This window comes from Colobus angolensis, unplaced genomic scaffold (genome assembly GCF_000951035.1).
Source record: "Colobus angolensis palliatus isolate OR3802 unplaced genomic scaffold, Cang.pa_1.0 Scaffold314, whole genome shotgun sequence".
NCBI lineage: Eukaryota > Metazoa > Chordata > Mammalia > Primates > Cercopithecidae > Colobus > Colobus angolensis.
This window is the reverse complement of record NW_012116422.1, coordinates 3,065,928-3,084,584: the sequence shown is the minus strand read 5'-3', so window position 1 is coordinate 3,084,584 and position 18,657 is coordinate 3,065,928. Positions and strand designations below refer to the sequence as shown.

At 51.3% G+C, this 18,657-nt stretch overlaps 1 protein-coding gene across 1 annotated transcript in view; it reads right to left on the bottom strand.

The window, feature by feature from the left end:
- Window positions 1-5,561: 5,561 nt before the first annotated feature.
- TCF7 (transcription factor 7 (T-cell specific, HMG-box)) overlaps window positions 5,562-18,657 on the bottom strand; it is a 33,159-nt gene continuing 20,063 nt past the window's right edge. The window contains 9 exon segments of the mRNA XM_011951107.1: window positions 5,562-7,380; window positions 7,382-7,550; window positions 8,870-8,942; window positions 10,084-10,132; window positions 10,630-10,737; window positions 10,847-11,009; window positions 11,424-11,543; window positions 14,677-14,764; window positions 15,546-15,651. Of these exon segments, the coding sequence (XP_011806497.1) occupies window positions 7,210-7,380; window positions 7,382-7,550; window positions 8,870-8,942; window positions 10,084-10,132; window positions 10,630-10,737; window positions 10,847-11,009; window positions 11,424-11,543; window positions 14,677-14,764; window positions 15,546-15,651 (1,047 nt within the window). The 3' untranslated portion in view covers window positions 5,562-7,209.

The window sequence follows — 18,657 nt, the reverse complement described above, 5'->3', positions numbered from 1 at the left end:
AGGCTGGAGTGCAGTGGTGTGATCACAGCTCACTGCAGCCTCGAACTCTTGGGCTGCAACAGTCCTCCTGCCTCAGCCTCCTGAATAGCTAGGACTACATGTGTGTACTACCATGCCTTGCTAGTTTTGGTATTTTTAAACTGTTTTATAGAGATGAGGTCTCCCCATGTTGCCCAGGCTGTTTTCTAATTCCTGGGCTCGAGATCCTCCTGCCTCAACCTCCCAAAGTGCTGGGATTATAGATGTGAGCCACAGCACCCACCAATTTTTCCTTTTCTAAAGCTCAGTGTACATTCTGGTAGGAAAGACTCAACCAAGTAAATGTTCTCCCTGCAAAGTTGTTTGAGGATTTGAAAAGTTAATCTTCAATTATCTGGATTTGAAACCAGTGTATAACTTTTTAAGCTAGGAACAAGTCAAGAATAAGAAGACTGCAAGCAAAGGGAAAGCTTACAAAATGGCTGAATCCTTAAAGTGTAGCTCCTGGCTTCTCCTTGATAGGAAGCATTAGACATGGTTTCCCTCTTGGGAGCTGGGAGCTTTTGGTGTAGTTCAAGCGACAAGGCATTAAATACTGCTGGGAAGGAGTGGATAACTCTAATAACGATGTTCCTGGGCCAGGCTCAGTGGCTCACGCTTGTAATCCCAACATTTTTAGAGGCCGAGGTGGGCGGATCACAAGGTCAAGAGATTGAGACCAGCCTGGCCAACATGGTGAAACCCCATCTCTACTAAAAATACAAAAATTAGCTGGGCGTGGTGGCACACGCCTGTAGTTCCAGCTACTCGGGAGGCTGAGGCAGGAGAACTGCTTGAACCTGGGAGGCAGAGGTTGCAGTGAGCCGAGATCACGCCACTGACTGCACTCCAACCTGGCAGTAGAGCGAGACGCCGTCTCAAAAAAAAAAAGTTTCTGGACAGAACAAGATTAATGAGCCAATGAGGGGCTACAGAGCTGAAAGTTGCTAGGAAAGGTTCTGTAAAGTGAAACTAACTTGGTTTTAATAATCGAGTTGGATTTGTTTGGGGGTGGAGAGATACCAAAGTGAGGAAAAAGCAGTGCTCAGTTAGGAACTAACAGCAGAAGGCTGGGTGTTGGTACATTTCCCTGAGAATATAGAATGTAAAGAGAAATTAGGGCAGGATTAGTGATAGTACTTTGCTGACACTCGGTAGTATTTTATCAGCATTTATTCATCAGACCCACATTAGGCAGGGCAGTTTTGAGTGTGTGAGCTAAATTCTAAGTTTTTTTTTTTTTTGCTCTTGAACTAAACTAGTCTTTTGAATGTTTCGGGTTTTACAGTTAGAGTCCTGATGACTTTTTCTTGTTTACTGTTGTTAAAAATCACTACCTCCAGTGGTCAAAGAGAATGAGTAAGAGAACTGACTGCATATCAAGATGAAGTATGCATCAGTGGAGATGATCACTGGTGGTGGCAGAAAAGTGTTGTCAGAGGTGCTCTTGCTTGACACACTTCCAATGTGGAACATGGTTTAAGTGCTAGATGGCTAATTCATTGATAATGTACTTGTTGCCTTGCAGTCTTGTGTACTGCTGGCTACCTCTGGTCTGTGTGCCAGTATTGAGCAGCATTCTATGGGAGGAATGTAGTTGCTCACAACAGTGTCTGCTTCCACATCTGTAGTTCTTGTGACTTCTGATATCTCTCAACTTTAAGTTTTCTGGAAGTATTTAAGTATATTCAGACCTTCTGATATGTCTTAACTTTACATTTTCAACCTGCTGTATAGCAGCCTCTTATTGCATACTGAGGATCAGCTTATTTCATTAAAGTGCTCTCACTTTGAATACCTCCCACCTGTTTGGTGAAAATTCATATTTGTTCTTTTTTTTTTTTTTTGAGGCGGAGTCTCGCTCTGTCGCCCGTGGCCAGATCTCAGCTCACTGCAAGCTCCGCCTGCCGGGTTTACGCCATTCTCCTGCCTCAGCCTCCGGAGTAGCTGGGACCACAGGCGCCCGCCACCTCGCCCGGCTAGTTTTTGTATTTTTAGTAGAGATGGGGTTTCACCATGTTAGCCAGGATGGTCTCGATCTCCTGACCTCGTGATCCGCCCGTCTTGGCCTCCCAAAGTGCTGGGATTACAGGCTTGAGCCACCGCGCCCGGCCTCATATTTGTTCTTTCCTGAGTATACCATTTCACAACCTCTAATTCTTTGCCGCCTTCAATTGGTTTGCAGACTTTTCTGTTCCAGGAAGCTTATGGAAAGGGGTGGGAAAATAGAGAAGCTGTACTCTGTATCCTGAAGTACTTAAGCAGGGTTTCCAGAGTGGCTTTTTTCTTTTTTGGTGAGTGGAACCTGGCTTTTTCTCTTCCCTCCTATTCCCTCCCCAAGCCCCCCACCCTGCTTCCTGACATTGCACATGCCTGAAAGAACAAGGCTTCAGATAAAAGAATGAGAACACTTGAATGAAAAAGGAAGACTTGGTCCAAAGCCCCTGGTGAATATGAAAGAAGTGTGGGCCTGGGCTATCTCCCACATAATTCACAGCTGCTATCTTGTCTTCACAAGTGAATCATCCCTTACCAATAGTGACCTACCTTGTGAGGACAGCTTGTGATAGGATAGTTCCACCCCCAGGACGCAAGTTTTCCCTTTCCAGTTAACATGCCTAATCCCATGCTATCTTTAAGAGCTTGAAAATCCTTCCTGACCTGAGCTAGGCTTTTATTCTAGGGGACTGGATGAGAACATCCCCACCATCTGTGTTCCCTGTTTTCAAACTCCCTGCTGTTTGAGTATTTTCAGATGCTCGCTGCCAGTAATGGTTTGTTAGTACCTCCAAACCATTAGAGAAGAGCTCAGGAGACTGAATTTGAAAGATGCCCACAGGGTGATTTGAGATTTGGGACAAGGTTATCACAATAAGTTGGGATTGGGGGAGTTGACACAACCAGGGTCTGCTTGGGTGGGCAGCTGTTTCAAAAACCCTTGGTGAACTCTTTTTTTTTTTTTTTTTTTTTTTGAGATGGAGTCTGGCTCGGCCGCCCAGGCTGGAGTGCAGTGGCCGGATCTCAGCTCACTGCAAGCTCCGCCTGCCGGGTTTACGCCATTCTCCTGCCTCAGCCTCCCGAGTAGCTGGGACTACAGGCGCCCGCCACCTCACCCGGCTAATTTTTTGTATTTTTTAGTAGAGACGGGGTTTCACCGGGTTAGCCAGGATGGTCTCGATCTCCTGACCTCGTGATCTGCCCGTCTCGGCCTCCCAAAGTGCTAGGATTACAGGCTTGAACCACCGCGCCCGGCCCTTGAACTCTTAAAAGCCCTGAAGAGCTTAAAAAAAACTCCGGAGAGATCTGAGAGTCACACTTAAAGCAGCCTTTCTAACATCAAAGAAAAGCCAACTTAGCCTTTTTATACAATTAACTACATTTGGGTCTTAAATTCTTCTACTTTGACATACAGTCCTAAGTAGTTGTTTAACATGGCCTTGTTACCCTTGCCCCTTCTGTGCTGTTTTCTGAGAAACAGATGCAGAAACTGATTCCCTTTCTTCCTCTCTCAAACGGGATATAAAGAACTATTGCGCTTCCCTTTACTTGTGGCCTTCCTGGCCAGGCTTACTGTACACTGAACAAAGCTAGGGAGCAGTGCTTCTGAGCCAGCTGTTGGGGGTCCACAGCCAGAAGGAACGGGAGACCACAGGAGCCATTCAAAAGATAATTACATGTCAGAAGAGAGTCCAGCCATGGGGTTCTGTTAAAGTAGACACCTTCAGGTTGGGAGACATAAGCTTTTTGTCTGCTTGCTGGGCTGAACCCTCACCATATCCACTGAGCACAAAATGGGGAGCAGCTGTACCAAAGGAGGAACGAACATCTTTCACCCAAGTTGCAGGTCTGCTACTTGTCTGGAAATGTTCAAGGGAGGCTAAGGTATCTTGTCTTACAGTGTCTCAGGAAACAGGGTTGGTTCTCAGCTGGCAGTGAAGGGGGACTGGTGTGGTATTGTAAGTTGAACTTGAGGTTGCAATCTCAAGTCATCCTCTGGCCTCATAGGAATGCACCAGGGTGATTTGGGAGGATCTGAGTTTATGAAGTCAGACTGAAAAAAAAAAAAAAAAAAGCTGATCTGATTTAAACAGAGTTGCCAAAGGCTTCCCCGCCAATACACAAAGACTGCATTGTTCATGTACCCTGTGTACTCTGAGACACCAAATCAGATGCAGCAACCTGGTCTTGCATTTGCATAAGCCCTGGTTAGAATGTAGGTTTTTTTTGTTTGTTTGTTTTTGTTTTTAAAAAACAACTAGGCCAGTAGCCAGAACATAATTATTTAAAATGGGACAGATGTCCAGAGAATGGCTAGTGTCCTCTAGCACTCTCTCAGAAAGAAGCAAAAGCAGCAAGTCTGGGGTTACAACTTCCAGTGGCCTACTTTAAATAGACATTGCTCTGAAAGATGACTTTCTTTATAAATATCTTTAAATACAAAATCCAAAGAATAGAACTCAGTGGAATGACAATGACAGTGCATGATAGTGGCCCACTGGCTGTCCCACGTGAAATACTTCTGGCCCGACATTCATCATCTACTTGTTGACTGACCCACTGAGGTGCCTTCATGACACCTTTTACATTCGTGATGGGTCTCTGGAAGACAGTAGTGTGCTTGGTGGAAACTGTCATGTAAAAAGTGAGTTGTAGGGAGCTACACAGTGAGTACACATGGTATACGGATACGGAATGGAGTAACAGACACTGGAGACTTCAAAAGGTGGGAGATGAAAGGGGATGAGGTATGAAATCCTGTTGAGTACAACGTACACTACTTACATGCACAGTACACTATTTGGGTGAGGGGCACACTAAAAGCCCAGACCTCACCGCTACACAATATATCCATGTAACGCAACTGTACTTGTACCCCCTAAATGTATACAAATAATGTAAAAATAAAGTGGATATGGTGGCTCTCGTGTCCACCAACAGTGTGTATGACTTTTTAAAAAGTGGGTTATAGATTTATCAAACTGAAAGGCTTGTGTGAAAATATGAAAAATACTTTGTGTCTTAGAGGGTGCTATTAAAAAATCCTTCTTTAGGATTTTGTGGTGCTAATAGGTTATAAAAGACTCCTGTTTGCTCGTTTTCCTTGAAATAGGATATGCACTTGTGGAATGTTTTTTCTCTCTGCCCTCAGAGGAAAATGGAGCCTAGTGGTCATGTGTACCTATTTCAGGTTGGATTCTCTTTTCAGCCTTTATGGACAGCAGTTACCAACTGATTTATTTTATATGAGCACTGGGGAGCAGGCTGGCCTGCATCATTGTGGGGTCTGCATCACTGGGGGGATTGGGGGCTAAGAGAGCAAATCTTGTATAGGCCTAGCTCTCAGGGGTGAGGCAGGCAGGGCCCACACCCCTTTAGGGGAGATGACGAGTGTAATCCCTGGTTTCTGCAGGCTGGAGGTTTGGGAACATATGTACCATAGGGAACAGACTCCAAGTTTCCTGACTGTGGAGAAGAAAAGGAAATAATACCGTGCTCTATTACTCAAACAACTTATTCCTGAGGGTCAGGCTTTGAAAAACAAACCCAGTAAAAAGTATCTTTATTCTCATGTTTAAAAAAGTTTTTCTATGATGATGTATTAACAATGCAAAAATATTTTGAACACTACAATAATCTTTTTCTCGACTTCTTGCAGTGTTACACTAGAATATGTGATCTTTGGATTCTGAGAAACCAGTGGCTAAAGTAGGAACTAAAGGCTTTTTTTGAGGGGTGCGTGAGTACATGGACAGCCCTCTTTTTTTTTGAGACACACTCTCCCTATTACCCAGGCTGGAGTGCAGTAGCGCCATCTTGGCTCACTGTAACCTCCACCTCCCGGATTCAAGCAATTCTCCCACCTCAGCCTCTTGAGTAGCTGGGATTACACACGCACACCACCACATCCGGCTAATTTTTGTATTTTTAGTAGGTACAGGGTTTCACCATGTTGGCCAGGCTGGTCCCAAACTACCGACCTCAGGTGATCCACCTGTCTCGGCCTGCCAAAGTGCTGGGATTACAGGCGTGAGCCACCGCACCCGGCCAGACAGCCCTTTTTCTTTGGATTCAGGCTATGTACGATGAGAAGGAGGCAAAAAACAAAAATTAAATTAAAAAAAGACTTGTTTTTCCAAGGCTCAGGGTTGAAGCTTGGCTCAAAAATGGGTTAAAGTAGGCTATGGTGAAAACCTGTTTCCACTACTGGAGGTTTTCTGGGCTCCTTGATCTAGTTGTAATGGTCCTCTGTCCCACAGCCCCATGGGGAAACTGGAGCTGGTCTGGACTGAATGCTGGAAAACAGGCTCTGGCTGTCGTGAGGTTTTGGGTTTGCCATCTCACAGCTGCCCAGGAGCTGGCTGGACTGCCATAAACTGGAAATGGAACTGTGAAAAAGGCTCTGTGAGTGGGGAGGGGTGCACACTGAATTTGGGCCATGACTTCTTTTAACTGTTGACTGCGCTGCCAGTGACAAGCCTGGGGCCTTGGTATCAGAGCCTCTTAGGCCGGTGAGTTTCTCAGGAAACACTTCCAAATAATTTGAACTAGAGCTAGTTACACTCCCGCCCCCCAACTTGCCTGATAAGGTAGTGTCAGGTTATTTCTGTTGCTTAGGTTGATAGGCCTAAACTTAACCTATTCCATTCCCCTCCCTGCTTCTCGCAAGCTCCTGAGAACATGGTAAGAGGCTTCCTCTGGTCCAACTTATGAGTAGCAGCTGGTTTTGTTTTATAAACAGAGCTTCTCCATTTCCTTAAAAGAGTTGTCATCTTGAGCTTTGTGGCTGTGACCATGCTCACAAGTTGTTTGACAAACCGGGTCATTCTTGGTCCATGAATGGGGAGGGTGTGGCAGTGGGGGGGATGGGGGAGATAGATAGAGAAGGTAGCTAGGCTCAGTTCAGCCCATCTCTAACCTAGAGCAGAAAAGCTAGAGAAGCAGAGGCTTCTGGCTGGCAAGACAGATGGTACAAAGAATAGATGCAGGCAGCCATAGGTACAAGGGATTCCCTTAATTAGATGACACATCAACACAGATCCGATTCCCACCACTTGGAGCAGTTTGAATCGATGGCCTCAGGTTCAGGTAGAAATTTTGCAGCCTCTGAAATCTTCAGGGTCTGGACCCTGAGATGGAGTTCACAGGACCCCTGGCTGGTTTTCACGCGATCTGGGTCTCTGCTGCTTTCTCTCAGGGGGTAGGCTCCTGGAGGCGGCCAGATGTCCTGTGCCTGCTAGGCCGCCTGTCTCTGAGATTCCTGTTGCTGTACCTGTGTACTCTGCAGGGTGCTGCGGGGGGCCTGTGGGGGCCCTGGGGTTGGGAAGCTGAGAGCAGTGGAGAGACCTGGGGATGTAGGTGCCGGCTCCGCAGGGCTAGCAAGCAGTTCTGTGGGGAAGCGGGGCAGCAGATGGTAAGAGGGTGAGTCCTGGGGAGCTGGGGACCCGGGGCAGCCTAGAGCACTGTCATCGGAAGGAACGGGGCTGGGGCAGCGGCCTTCTCCGGGTAAGTACCGAATGCATTTCTTTTTCCTCCTAGGAATAGTGAAGAGAGTTATCTGTAAACAGAGGGTGAATTCATAGTCATACACCACAACCAAAAAGTGCTGCCTTTGCACAGGGCTGGCTGATTTCTTGTCCTCTCTTCCCGTGACTTGGGTGGTAAGTCAGTGTCCTCAGACTACCACTCCGCTTGGCCTGGCCCAGACCTAGGACAGGTGCGGTTCCCAGAACAGCCACAAGGTGGCACAGGGGCCTTCTGTCACTAGGCCTGTGGGCTGTCACCTGTCTTCCAAGGGAGTCATCTCCCAGTCCCGGCCTTTGAGCTTCTCCAGGTGTGTCTGTGGGACTCAGATCTGCACCAAGGCAAGGGGCCGCAATGCCTATGGCTTCCTTGCCCAGCCATCCCAGTCCTCAGGTTGGGCTAGAGAAGACATGGACAGTGACTCTTCTTGTCCATTACCATCCTTGAGTTCTCTGGGCCAGTTTGTCTCTGATGGAATGAATGGAATAGAACTTCCTCTGAAGACAGGGTTGTTTCCCACTCTGCATATATATGTGGGTACACAGACACACTCCAAACTCCACTCCTCCTTACCCTTGGACAGGGAGTGTGGTGGATACACTGAGGGGCTGGATAAGTGTTCCTTAGAGCCACTGGCCTTACTGCCTGGAGTACCCTCCGTATTAGCCCTGCCAGGCCTGGCCTGAAACTGACTGAGGAAACTAACCACTTGTTGGGTAAACTTTGTCACAACCACAAGTATTTCTCTGTTGTATGGTGAAACACATGGGCCCTTTCCCTCAGACAGCCCAGGGTACCCTGGCTTCTCTCCCCCAGCCTCTTCAGCCCTTTGGTCTCAGTAGGTACAAGATAGCAAGTCACATGGTTGCCTGGCAACCAGATGGTTCTGTGTCGTCACCTTGTTTTTTTCAGATTAAGCGCTCAGGATGGTTCAGGCAGGGATCCCATCTTGAAGAGGAAGTGAGGGAGCCGATGGGCCATGACTTTGAGGCCTGGGAGAATGGGCTCCAGGCCCCCTTAGTGGTATCTGAGCTATCTGTTTGCTGAGGACCTGCTAGGCCCACTGGTATCAGAGCTACCTTCTTGAGTCTGTCCTTCCTTTCTGGAACATTCTTTCTTTCCACTCCTCCTGCACTTAGACCCAAGCGTTCTTCTCCACACACTGTGTTCAGTATTTACTACTATTCTCAGGAGGCCTGGCCTCCCCAGTCTGCTGAGTATGCTAGTGGGCTGAGGGGCCAAAGGAGTGGGCTGCAGGCCCAGTGGAAATTGTGCAGAGTCAGGGAAGCAGCTTAAAGCAAAGGGAGAACGATGGTGGGGACAAACCCACCTGCATGGACCACACCAATCCGTCTGCTGGTTGAGGCCAAAGCGAGCACGGCATTTCTTAGGCGAGCCAGGGTCTGCTCACAGCCATGCCAGAGGGGCAGAGCAGGGCAGAGGGCGAGCAGGCAGCGGGGCAGAGCAGGGCCCAGAAAGAAGAGTGACATCAGTGTTAGCCAGTTATAGACACCCTACAGCCCCCATAGGCAGAGTGGGCCTCTCCATGGCACAGCCAGCCCCAGTGGGAGCCCAAGAGCCCAGAGCCAAGATATCAGGAAAGGTGGGCACTCAGCTACACAGTAGAGGCAGTGGGAAGAATGGGAGGGAGGGAGTCCTGTCAGTCTGGCTTATCTCTGTGGCTTGTGGGGCCCTCACAGCATGGAGGCTGCAGAGGAGCCCAAGGAAGACCATGGAGATCCAGCCTCTTCTGCCCTAGGGCCACCCACCTCCTCCCTAACCCCCTACCCATTTTATCCAGTTTTTCTTCATTCTTGACCTACATTCCTTCAAGAGATAAGGCTGAAGGCTATACCTTATGCCTGTTCTACACACTTGCAGATGGAAGGAAGGGCCCATTCTTTACCTTGGAAAAAGGGCTAGGAACTCTGCCCTGCTCTGTCCCAGTCCTAGCCTCCAGCTTCCCTGTATGGGGACAGCACAGCTGAGAAGGTCAAGGATGTAGAGTCTAAGTTACCAGAGGGGCAGGAATTCACCCACAGGAAGGAGGCCTGCAGCAGGGTGTGGGCTTCTCTATATAGAGCACTTTGCACTGCCATGAAAAATGTTGAAGTGGGGGTGATAAATTGCCAAGCTCTAGCCAGTAGGCAGTGTGACTACTGGGCCTAGTCATAGAGCCTAGCTCAGCCTCTCCCAATCTCAGTAGAACTAGCCAGGACATTGTTTGGGCTAAGCATCAATTCCTTGCTAGTTTCTCTGGTGAGTGGGGCTAGCAAAGGTCATGGGTGCAAGGCAGAGGAACACACCGTCTACCCAATTCTACCCAGCAGAAGCCAGTTCCGCTGAGTTTTATGGGACTTAGTGTAATATAGCTGTTTCTTGCATGGGAATTTGACTTGTGAGATGCAGGTCTTATTTTCACAGGCCCCAGGCCCTGAAGGCTCCCGGCTGGGTACCGTGCTCCTCCCTTTGGGTCAGAGGAGGGCTGCTCTTAAAATGGGGACATGGAGAGGAGCCTCCACTACTGCTGAGGGAAGGTCTCACCTGTGGTGGATTCTTGGTGCTTTTCCCTCGACCGCCTCTTCTTCTTCCCCTGCAGGGAACAAAAGGAGAGACGCTCAGATCTGGGAGGCAGACACTGGGATACCCACAGCCTGCTGCGTAGCATTGGTACCTCTGGGATTCTGGGCATACAGGCCCCTCCTACCTTGGGGATGCTGGTGTTTCTTGATTGCTGTTCTTGCTAGGCTGCGATGGAGTGCATTTAGAAGCTCTTCCCTTACCCCATTCTGGTCTCCAATTTGAATGGAGGGAGGTGAGGTGACTTCCAGACCCTTTTCTCCCCTTCTGCCCATGTGGCCCAATCAAATGTTGGGTAACAGCCCATGTGTGAGCATATTCTGGAGTGGAGAATAGGATGTGGGCTTGTCCTCTTCTGAGGCAGCCATGGGAAGCCTTAGACCCTCCGTGCCCTTCCTCATCAGTGCCTTCAGGATAGTAGCTCTGCATTCCTTGCTGAGATTGTGGCCTGGGGCATGGTATCTGGAAGGGTCCCCTGCCCACCCCTGCTGTGTGTCACTGGCCACTCACGTAGTTGTCCCGCGCTGACCAGCCTGGGTATAGCTGCATGTGCAGCTGCCTCTCCTTGCGGGCCAGCTCATAGTACTTGGCCTGCTCTTCTCGCGACAGCGCATGCCACTGCAACAGGGAAGGGGGACAGGTGGGGTGCATCAGGGAGTCAGCAGGCTGCACCAGGCTGAAGAGGGTCGGGGAGCATCCCTGCCAGCCCACCTGCCCATGGTCTTACCCTGCGGCCCAGGATCTGGTTGATGGCAGCACTCTCCTTAAGTGTGCACTCTGCGATGACTTTGGCTCTCATCTCCTTCATGTACAGCATGAAGGCATTGAGGGGCTTCTTGATGGTTGGCTTCTTGGCCTCCTTCTCTGCTTTGGACTCTTCCTGTGTCTTCCTGAGGAGCACAAATCCAGATTGCTGAGGAGCCCCCTGAGTGCCACCTAATGACAGCCACCTCCTCTAGTGTGGGCCTAGTGTGTGCACAAGTGTATGATACCAGAGTTTTCTAAGTGGAATCTTTTCTAGCTGCCCCCAAATGGGTGAGCAGACAGCTAAGTTAACTGTTCCTTATAGGGATAGTACAGCCAAGTGGGAAAAGCATGTGTTAAGGACTTCTGAGCCCCTCCTCTGTTGGCTCAGAAAAATCCTTGTTCCCCATTCCACCCACCCTCCTACTTCTGAGGATCAAAAACATGTAGCCAGAGGCACAAAACAGCTTGGCCAGGGAGCTGGTGGCAGTCCTCAGGCCTGATGGGGAGGCATGTGTATCCTGACTGACACACCCCCTGCCATCATTGTCTTCACTCACAGGTTGCGGTCGAAGGACTGAAGCTCCTGCTTCCCTGAGGGGGGCACAATGGCCGGGTGGGGGATGGCTGCTGGGTGACCAGGTACACTAGAACCTAGCATCAAGGACGGGTGGGTGAACCTGGAGGCAGGAAGAAAGTTAACACTGAGCCAAGAATTATGGGCCAGACCTTTGGACATACACAGAGGCCCCTGCATAGTACATGACTGGAGGACACAGGTGAACATACTCCGCCCCTACTGGCCTAGACGTAAGTACACAGAGATAAATACAAATACCTGCTCCCAGCACACTACACAGACACACTGCAAAAATCTACATAGATTGCCATTCAGGTGTTACTACATAGGTCCCAAGTAGCTTCTGAATCTGTCCCCTTCTCACGTCCTTCCCCCACCAACCCAGCCTCAGGAGCCTGTGGCTGCCCTGTGAGGCCTCATCCCTCTCCTGCTTGACCCTTCCAGGCCTCTCTCCACCCAATAGCCAGAGTGACCATTAAAAACACCTGAATGTTCCTGACCTGCTCCTGCTGCAATCCCCCAGCATCCACAGAACAGAACCCAGGCTGCTCCCAAGGGCCCACACAGCCTTGCATGAGCATCCTACTGCTCTTTCTAGCCCCTTCTCTTCCCCTCTGCTTCCTGTCCCTCTCCACTCCCAGTCAGCCCCAATAATGGCTGTTCCCTTGTCTTCCTCTCGCAAAAGATGTATTACTCTTTCCATGAAGCTCTCCCTGACCCATCAGGCCTGGTGGTCTCCTTGGGGCTTCCCCATCACTCAGCTGGCCCATTAAGCTGCTAGTGCCATACCTACACTTGCTATACTGGGCTGTGAGCTCCAGTGGGCTAGAAATGTCTGTGGAATCCCCTGCCATTGCATATCTGGCACTGAGTCTGTCACTGAGGGAGCGACCTAAGTGAAGGGATCCATGTACACACACCTCCCACTTCACTTTCTTGCTGTTCTGTGGAGACCATTCTGCCCCTTACTGCTTGCACAGGTGTTATCCCTGAGCCAGCAGCCCCTAAGGGTCAGAGGTTGGGGACTTATGTAAAAGGTGCTGTCTCAGCTTGGGGCAGAGCTCAGGGGATGCGCAGGAGAGTCCTCCTAAGTAGGGATGAACAGAGGTGAGTGCACACACATCTGCACAAGGGGTGAGCCATGTATGCATGTACTGTCCTGGCCTCTGGGGCTCTGCTGCATGGTGTGGCCCGGGCTGAGGCCTCTTGGCACTTGCACTAGCTTCATTCTCAGGCACAGGACAGCAGGGGGCTGCAAAATGACAGACGGACAGATGGACAAACGACTAACACAAGGCAAGCACTGGCCCGGGCATGGCCTTGTGTGGGCACTGAAGCCTGGGCAACAGGAAGCAGGAGCCTGGCCGTAGTGTAGGGGACTCACCTGGGGTAGGGGGCGCCAGGGGCTGCAGTGGGGGCAGGGAAGTGCTGTCTATATCCGCAGGAAGGGGACAAGGGGTAGAGAGGAGGGCTGGGCCTGTGGTTGGGAGAGACAGCTGTTAGCAGTCTGGCTGCTGGCCAGACACAGGGAAGGACTTCCCTACCTTGCTAGGCAGGCCTTGACCCATTCTGTGAGTCAGATGGGCCTCTGCTGGAATTTCAAGCATCTGCCACCAGAGGGCAGCTTGTGCTGCACCTGTTTCCCTCTGTAAACTTGTATGGGTGCTTGAGGAATGGAAATGGTATCCTCCTTCTGGGGCCCAGCTTAGCAGGTCCCTGGGCCCCTCCAGCCTGCTTCTGTTTCTTTGACGGTATAGGGCTGATACCTGTCCTGGGGCCATTGCAGCCACTGTTAACACTGGATTGTTTTGCACCACTTTGCCTGCTTCAACTCCTGGTCATCCTTCAGGTCTTCCGTGGCTAAGTGACCCTTTCTCCTGAAATCCCTGAGATTCCAAGCTGGATGAGGAACCCCTCTGCACTCCTACAGTCCCTAACCAGAGCACTACCAAGAGTGCCCTATAACTGTCTGGTTTTTTGCCTGGGTTGCCCACTAGGGAGACTGAGTTCTGAGAGGGCAGGGACCTAGGGATCAGTCAGCTTCAGCAGTGCCGACTTCCCTAGTGCCCAGAACACTGCCTGGCACACAGTAGTGCTCAGTGGAGAGATGGCGAAAATATCCCCACTTCTTTCCTCACAGCCAAGTGCTACCGGGTGGAAGCGAGGGCACAGGGCTGCCTGAAGTCGCCTCCTTACAGCCTTGGTAGGTAAAATCTGCTCTAAGCTCAAGTCTCTTGGTCTTTAGCATTGCTGGCCTAGGGGATGTTTTGGAAAGGCTGGCCTAAAGATTTGCATCCACGGAACTCTGGTCTAGTCCAGTAAGGCTGGGCTCTTGAGCATCTTGCTACACCTTGATCCTAGGGGTATTCATGGGAGTAGTCTTGATTTGTATTCAGAATGGATTGTCCAAGGAGAATCTGGAACAGAGGAGGGTGCTGACCATGGGTAAAGGGCAAGTGGGCCGCAGGTTGGGTCTCTGGCCTGCACGATCTCCCTGGGAAGTCAAGTTTTCCTGCTGTTGGGTGACTGCCACAGTCCAGCTCTCTGACATAGGCTATAGACCTGCACAGCTCACACTATCGTTGATGAGTAAAGGGCCAAGTAGCCTGCCAAGGCCCAGCTCCAGCTGAGGACAGGCCCTTTGGCCCATAGTCAGGCCTACTGGCTGAGGAGGCCAGGCTTCCTTTTCCTGGCCCAGCCTTAAGACTCTCCAAGCAGGCTGGTCAGAGGCTTGGGCTCAAGCAGGCACCACAGGGAGGGACACTGCCCCTCAAACAGCCCAGCCAAGGAAAGGACCAAAAGCAGTAGGCACTGAGGACAGTGAGCTGAGAAGCAGCAGCCTCTCTGGTGGCCACTCATACTGTCCCCGCCCTGCTCGGGCCCACCTTTCTTCTTCACATATGCATATAGCCCTGGAGGTCCCTTAGCAGCCCAGAGTTCTCCCATCCAAGGGGACCTCTTGGACACTGAGGGAGACAGGGCTGGGACCAGGGAGCAGCGCTCCTGCCTCCCCAAGGGAGTATGTCAGGCTACCTGGGGAATGCAGGCCAGGGGTACATGAAGACCCCTAGCTCGGAGCCAGGTTAGGACAGAGTTGCTGGCCAGCCTCTGGCATCTCAACAGAGCTGGCAGCAGGGTGGCGAGCCAAGAGGGATGGAGGAGGAAACGGAAGGGCAGGCAGGTCTTGGTCCGACCAGCACACGGTGCCCCTTTCCCATTGGACCCCCACTCACCAGCTCACAGTGTGGGGGAGCTGCCCCATGCTGCCTGAGGTCAGGGAGTAGAAGCCAGAGAGGTCAGGGGTCTGCAGCGGCCTGTGAACTGCAGAGGAGAGAGGCTGAGTGAGTGGGCTAGCCTGACCCGGCAGGCCACATCAGCTAATAGTTACTGCAACCTAGAGCCTCCTACAGGGGCCTTAAGATCCCACCAGCTTTGCTAGAGGACCAGACATAAACTGGTTTATTCAGGAGGATCCCAGTGTGATAACAGTGCCCCTTTGACAGGGCAGAGGGCTGGGGTGACTTGCCTAAGACGTTAGGGGGCCAGTAGGCAGAGCTGAAGTCACTCAGGCATGGAGGCATTGGGGCATCTCTGCCTGGGGGACTCCAGCCTGGCTTTCTGGGCAGGAGGCAGGCCCCTGGTCTAGGGGAGCCCAGCCTGGGGAGCCAAGGCTCCACCTGCCCCCCAGGGTTGAGTCAGCAGGTTTCCCACAGCTGACAATGAGGGATTTCAGAATGACTTTGCCTGAGGCTGAGGTGAATCAGCCGTCACAACCACCACTTTCCATTTTCTCACTGAGGGGAGGAAAGGCTCCAGTTTTACAGTTCTCAGCAATGCTGCCATACTGGCAGAGAGGTCACCCATGAGATTTAGGCTTGTAGCTCAATCTGAAGCCTTCACAGTTTGATCTAGCACCCCCTTTTCCAGTCTTCTGGTGCCCTCATACCCCCAGTCCATCTTTCTGGAAATTTCTTTGGGCCCTTAGTTTGCACAGCCCCAGGTTCTCCAGTTATAAAATGGACCCAGCTACCTGATCTCAGAAGCTGGGGTCTTGGCCCTTAGACTCTGGTTTCACTGGGCCCCTCCCCATCCCAGGCTGTACCTTGCTTCTGGCTGATGTCCGCAGGTGCAGGGGTGGGGTGTGGGCTGTTGAAATGTTCGTAGAGAGAGAGTTGGGGGACACCATGGGGGGGCTGATTGGCCTTGTGCTGAAAAATGAGAAGGAGAGTGGGTGAGTGGAGAGTCCTGAGGGAGGGAAGGCACTGGGGGGAGGGTGTGCAGAAAGCCCAGCTGTCAAAAGTAGTGGTGGCCAAAACCACAGGCCTCAGGGAAGGGGGTACCACTCAAGTCACCCTGTGTCCAGTCCCTCTGCCCACTAGCCCCTAAGACTTTGCCCAAGCAGTCCCACCCCCTAGAAAGCCTCTTGGTCTTTCTGGGCACTCAGTTCCTGGAGGTGCATCTCCTCTGTCCAGAAAACCCTTATTGGCCTCCTCATCTCAGGTTTGGCTTGTTTGGGGGTTGCTTACAGCCTCCAGCCCTCTAAAGCAGGGCATGGCCTGAGGACCCAGGCCTATCCCAGGACAGCCTGGAGCTTTCTTTTCCTCCTCCTCTAGCCCCCAATCTGGGGATTCTGAGTCTGACCATTTGTCTTAGCTCAGGCCTAACAGGATTTTCTGACACAGGGAAGGGCCCTCTTCAATCCCCTAACTCAGGGGAAATGGGGCCTGGCTTCCTCCAGGGCCAACCTTGCCCAGCCCCCGTACTTCCTGCTTCCTCAGCACCGCAGGACTCTTTTTTTTTTTTTTTTTTTTTTTTTTTTTGAGACAGAGTCTCGCTCTGTGGCCCAGGCTGGAGTACAGTGGCACGATCTCGGCTCACTGCAACCTCTGCCTCCTGGGGGTTTAAGCGATTCTCCTGCCTCAGCCTCCCGAATAGCTGGGATTACAGGCACCCACCACCACGCCCAGCTAATTTTTGTATTTTTCGTAGAGATGGGGTTTTGCCACATTGGCCAGGCTGGTCTCAAACTCCTGACCGCAAGTGATCCACCCGCCTCGGTCTCCCAAAGTGCTGGGATTACAGGCGTGAGCCACTGCGCCTGGCCAAGACTCTTAACACTAGTTGCATTGCTCTCTCAAGAGATGACTCAGTCAGCAGAATGAAAGGAGGGACTCCCCAGGGAGACCTGGCTGCAGGGAGTCACTGCCAGGGCCAAGGCCTAGCTCTACAGTATTCTCAGTGTACATCTGCATGGGTCAGGGCCCTGGAGACATCTTCTGCAACCAAGGCTCAACTTCCCACTTTGAAAAGCCCATCTGCGGGGCTGCTGTTGGCTGGGAGCATGGATGAGTGATCACTGACCCCTGGCACAGAGGAAACGGGATGTCTTTGGGGCAAGTCAGTAATAAGGGGCTGTGGCCTGGTTTCCTCCCCACTCTGTGGGTGCAATTCCTGACTGGGTGAATTTAGCCAGACTCCTTAAGAGCTTCAGGCGTCTCTCCTAGTAGTGAATAGGGTTCATGGCCCCTTTATTACCAGGCCTGGAGAAGGGTGGCTCATGGTGAGGGAGCCTGGCACAGTCCCTTGGCACTTGGTTATTGGAAGCCCAGGGCAGGCTTAGATGGAAGGCTGGGTATGAGCCCCACTGTAGCCAAGGAATGAAGCTCCCAGCTGGGCACAGGCTCCCACACCTGCCAGCAACAGCCCTGTTGCTGGCATCTTTCCTCACATTCCTGCCTCCAGGCTACAGCCTTCACCCTTCCCTTCAGGTCTTGGGGAAGGTGCTGACACTGCCACCTGTCAGGGTCCTGCTCATCCATCTGCCCACCAGGAGGAGCCTTACATAACAGCTTCCCAGGCTTCCTCCTTTCCTCAGGCAGATGGGGGCTGATGTCCCTATAGGTGGCTGGCAAGGAAGAGGAGAGGCCGGGGCAGCTGAAGGGTGTGTGAACACATGTGAACTCCTTCAGGTATGTGGTACCTGCCACATGCCAGGGACTGTGTCATGCATTTTGTAAACCCTGTCTTTCCCATCAGGGTACAAACAGGTTGCCATTTCTTCCATCTCTAAATCCTCCCCCAGCTACCACCTCCTGTCTCACTCTCTCACTCCCTTTTACAGAAACCTCAGCAGACTTGTCCCCATTCACTGCCCCTAGTTCTCAGCCCTCATTCTGCCTTCAACCCAGCCAGTCTCTTGCCCCATCCCTCCACCAGATGACTCTTGTCAAAGTCCCAACGACTTCCACAGTCCTGAACTCAATGGTCAGTTCTCAGTCTTCATTTTACGCGACCTCTCTGCAGCATCAGACACAATGGTTTCTCCCACTTCCTTGAAAGAGTTTTCTTCACTTGGCTTGCAGAATGCCACACTGCCCGATATTCCTCCAGCTTCATGGGCCACTCCTTCCTGACCTTGTTTCTGGCTCCCATCTTCCTCTCATCTGGGTGTACAGCTTTAAACATCTTCATGTGATGACTCCACATTTCTTCTCCAGCCCCACTTCTGGGAACTCTACTTTCCAAAGGCTTACTTAACTCTACTTGGTGGTCTGAAATGCCCCCTAAACTCAACATATCCAGATCAGAACCTCTGACTTCCTGCCCCAAACACTCCTCCCTGTCTTCCTCAGTTAATGGTAACTCCATCCTTTCAGCTGCTCAGACTAAAGACCTTGGAGTCATCCTTGACTCCTTTTTCTCTGATACTCCATATCCAATTTGTCAGCAAATCCTAATGCTCTACCTTCTAAATGTATCTAGAATCCCACCACTTCTTCCTTCTTCCTTGTCCCCCACCCAGTCCAAGCCACCATCACTTCGCACCTGGATGACTGCGGCAGTCCCCCCACTAGACCCCTGCTTCTCTCCTGTCCCTCCGCCAGTCCTGAATCCAGTAGCAACAGGAATGAGATCGTGTCACTTCTGCCTGAAGCTTCCAGTGGCTTCCCACGGTATCTCCTGACCTGTAGCCTACAAAGTTCTCTGTGGGCTGGGTACCGTGGCTTCATGCCTATAATTCCAGCACTTTGGGAGGCTGAGGCAGGAGGATTGCTTTAGGTCAGGAGTTCAAGACCAGCCTGAGCAACATAGCAAGACCTTGTCTCTACTGAAAATAAAATAAAAATAACTAAGGTGGGCATGGTGGTACATGCCTGTAGCCCCAGCTACTCAGAAGGCTGAAGCGGGAGGATCGTTTGAGCCCTGGAGATCGA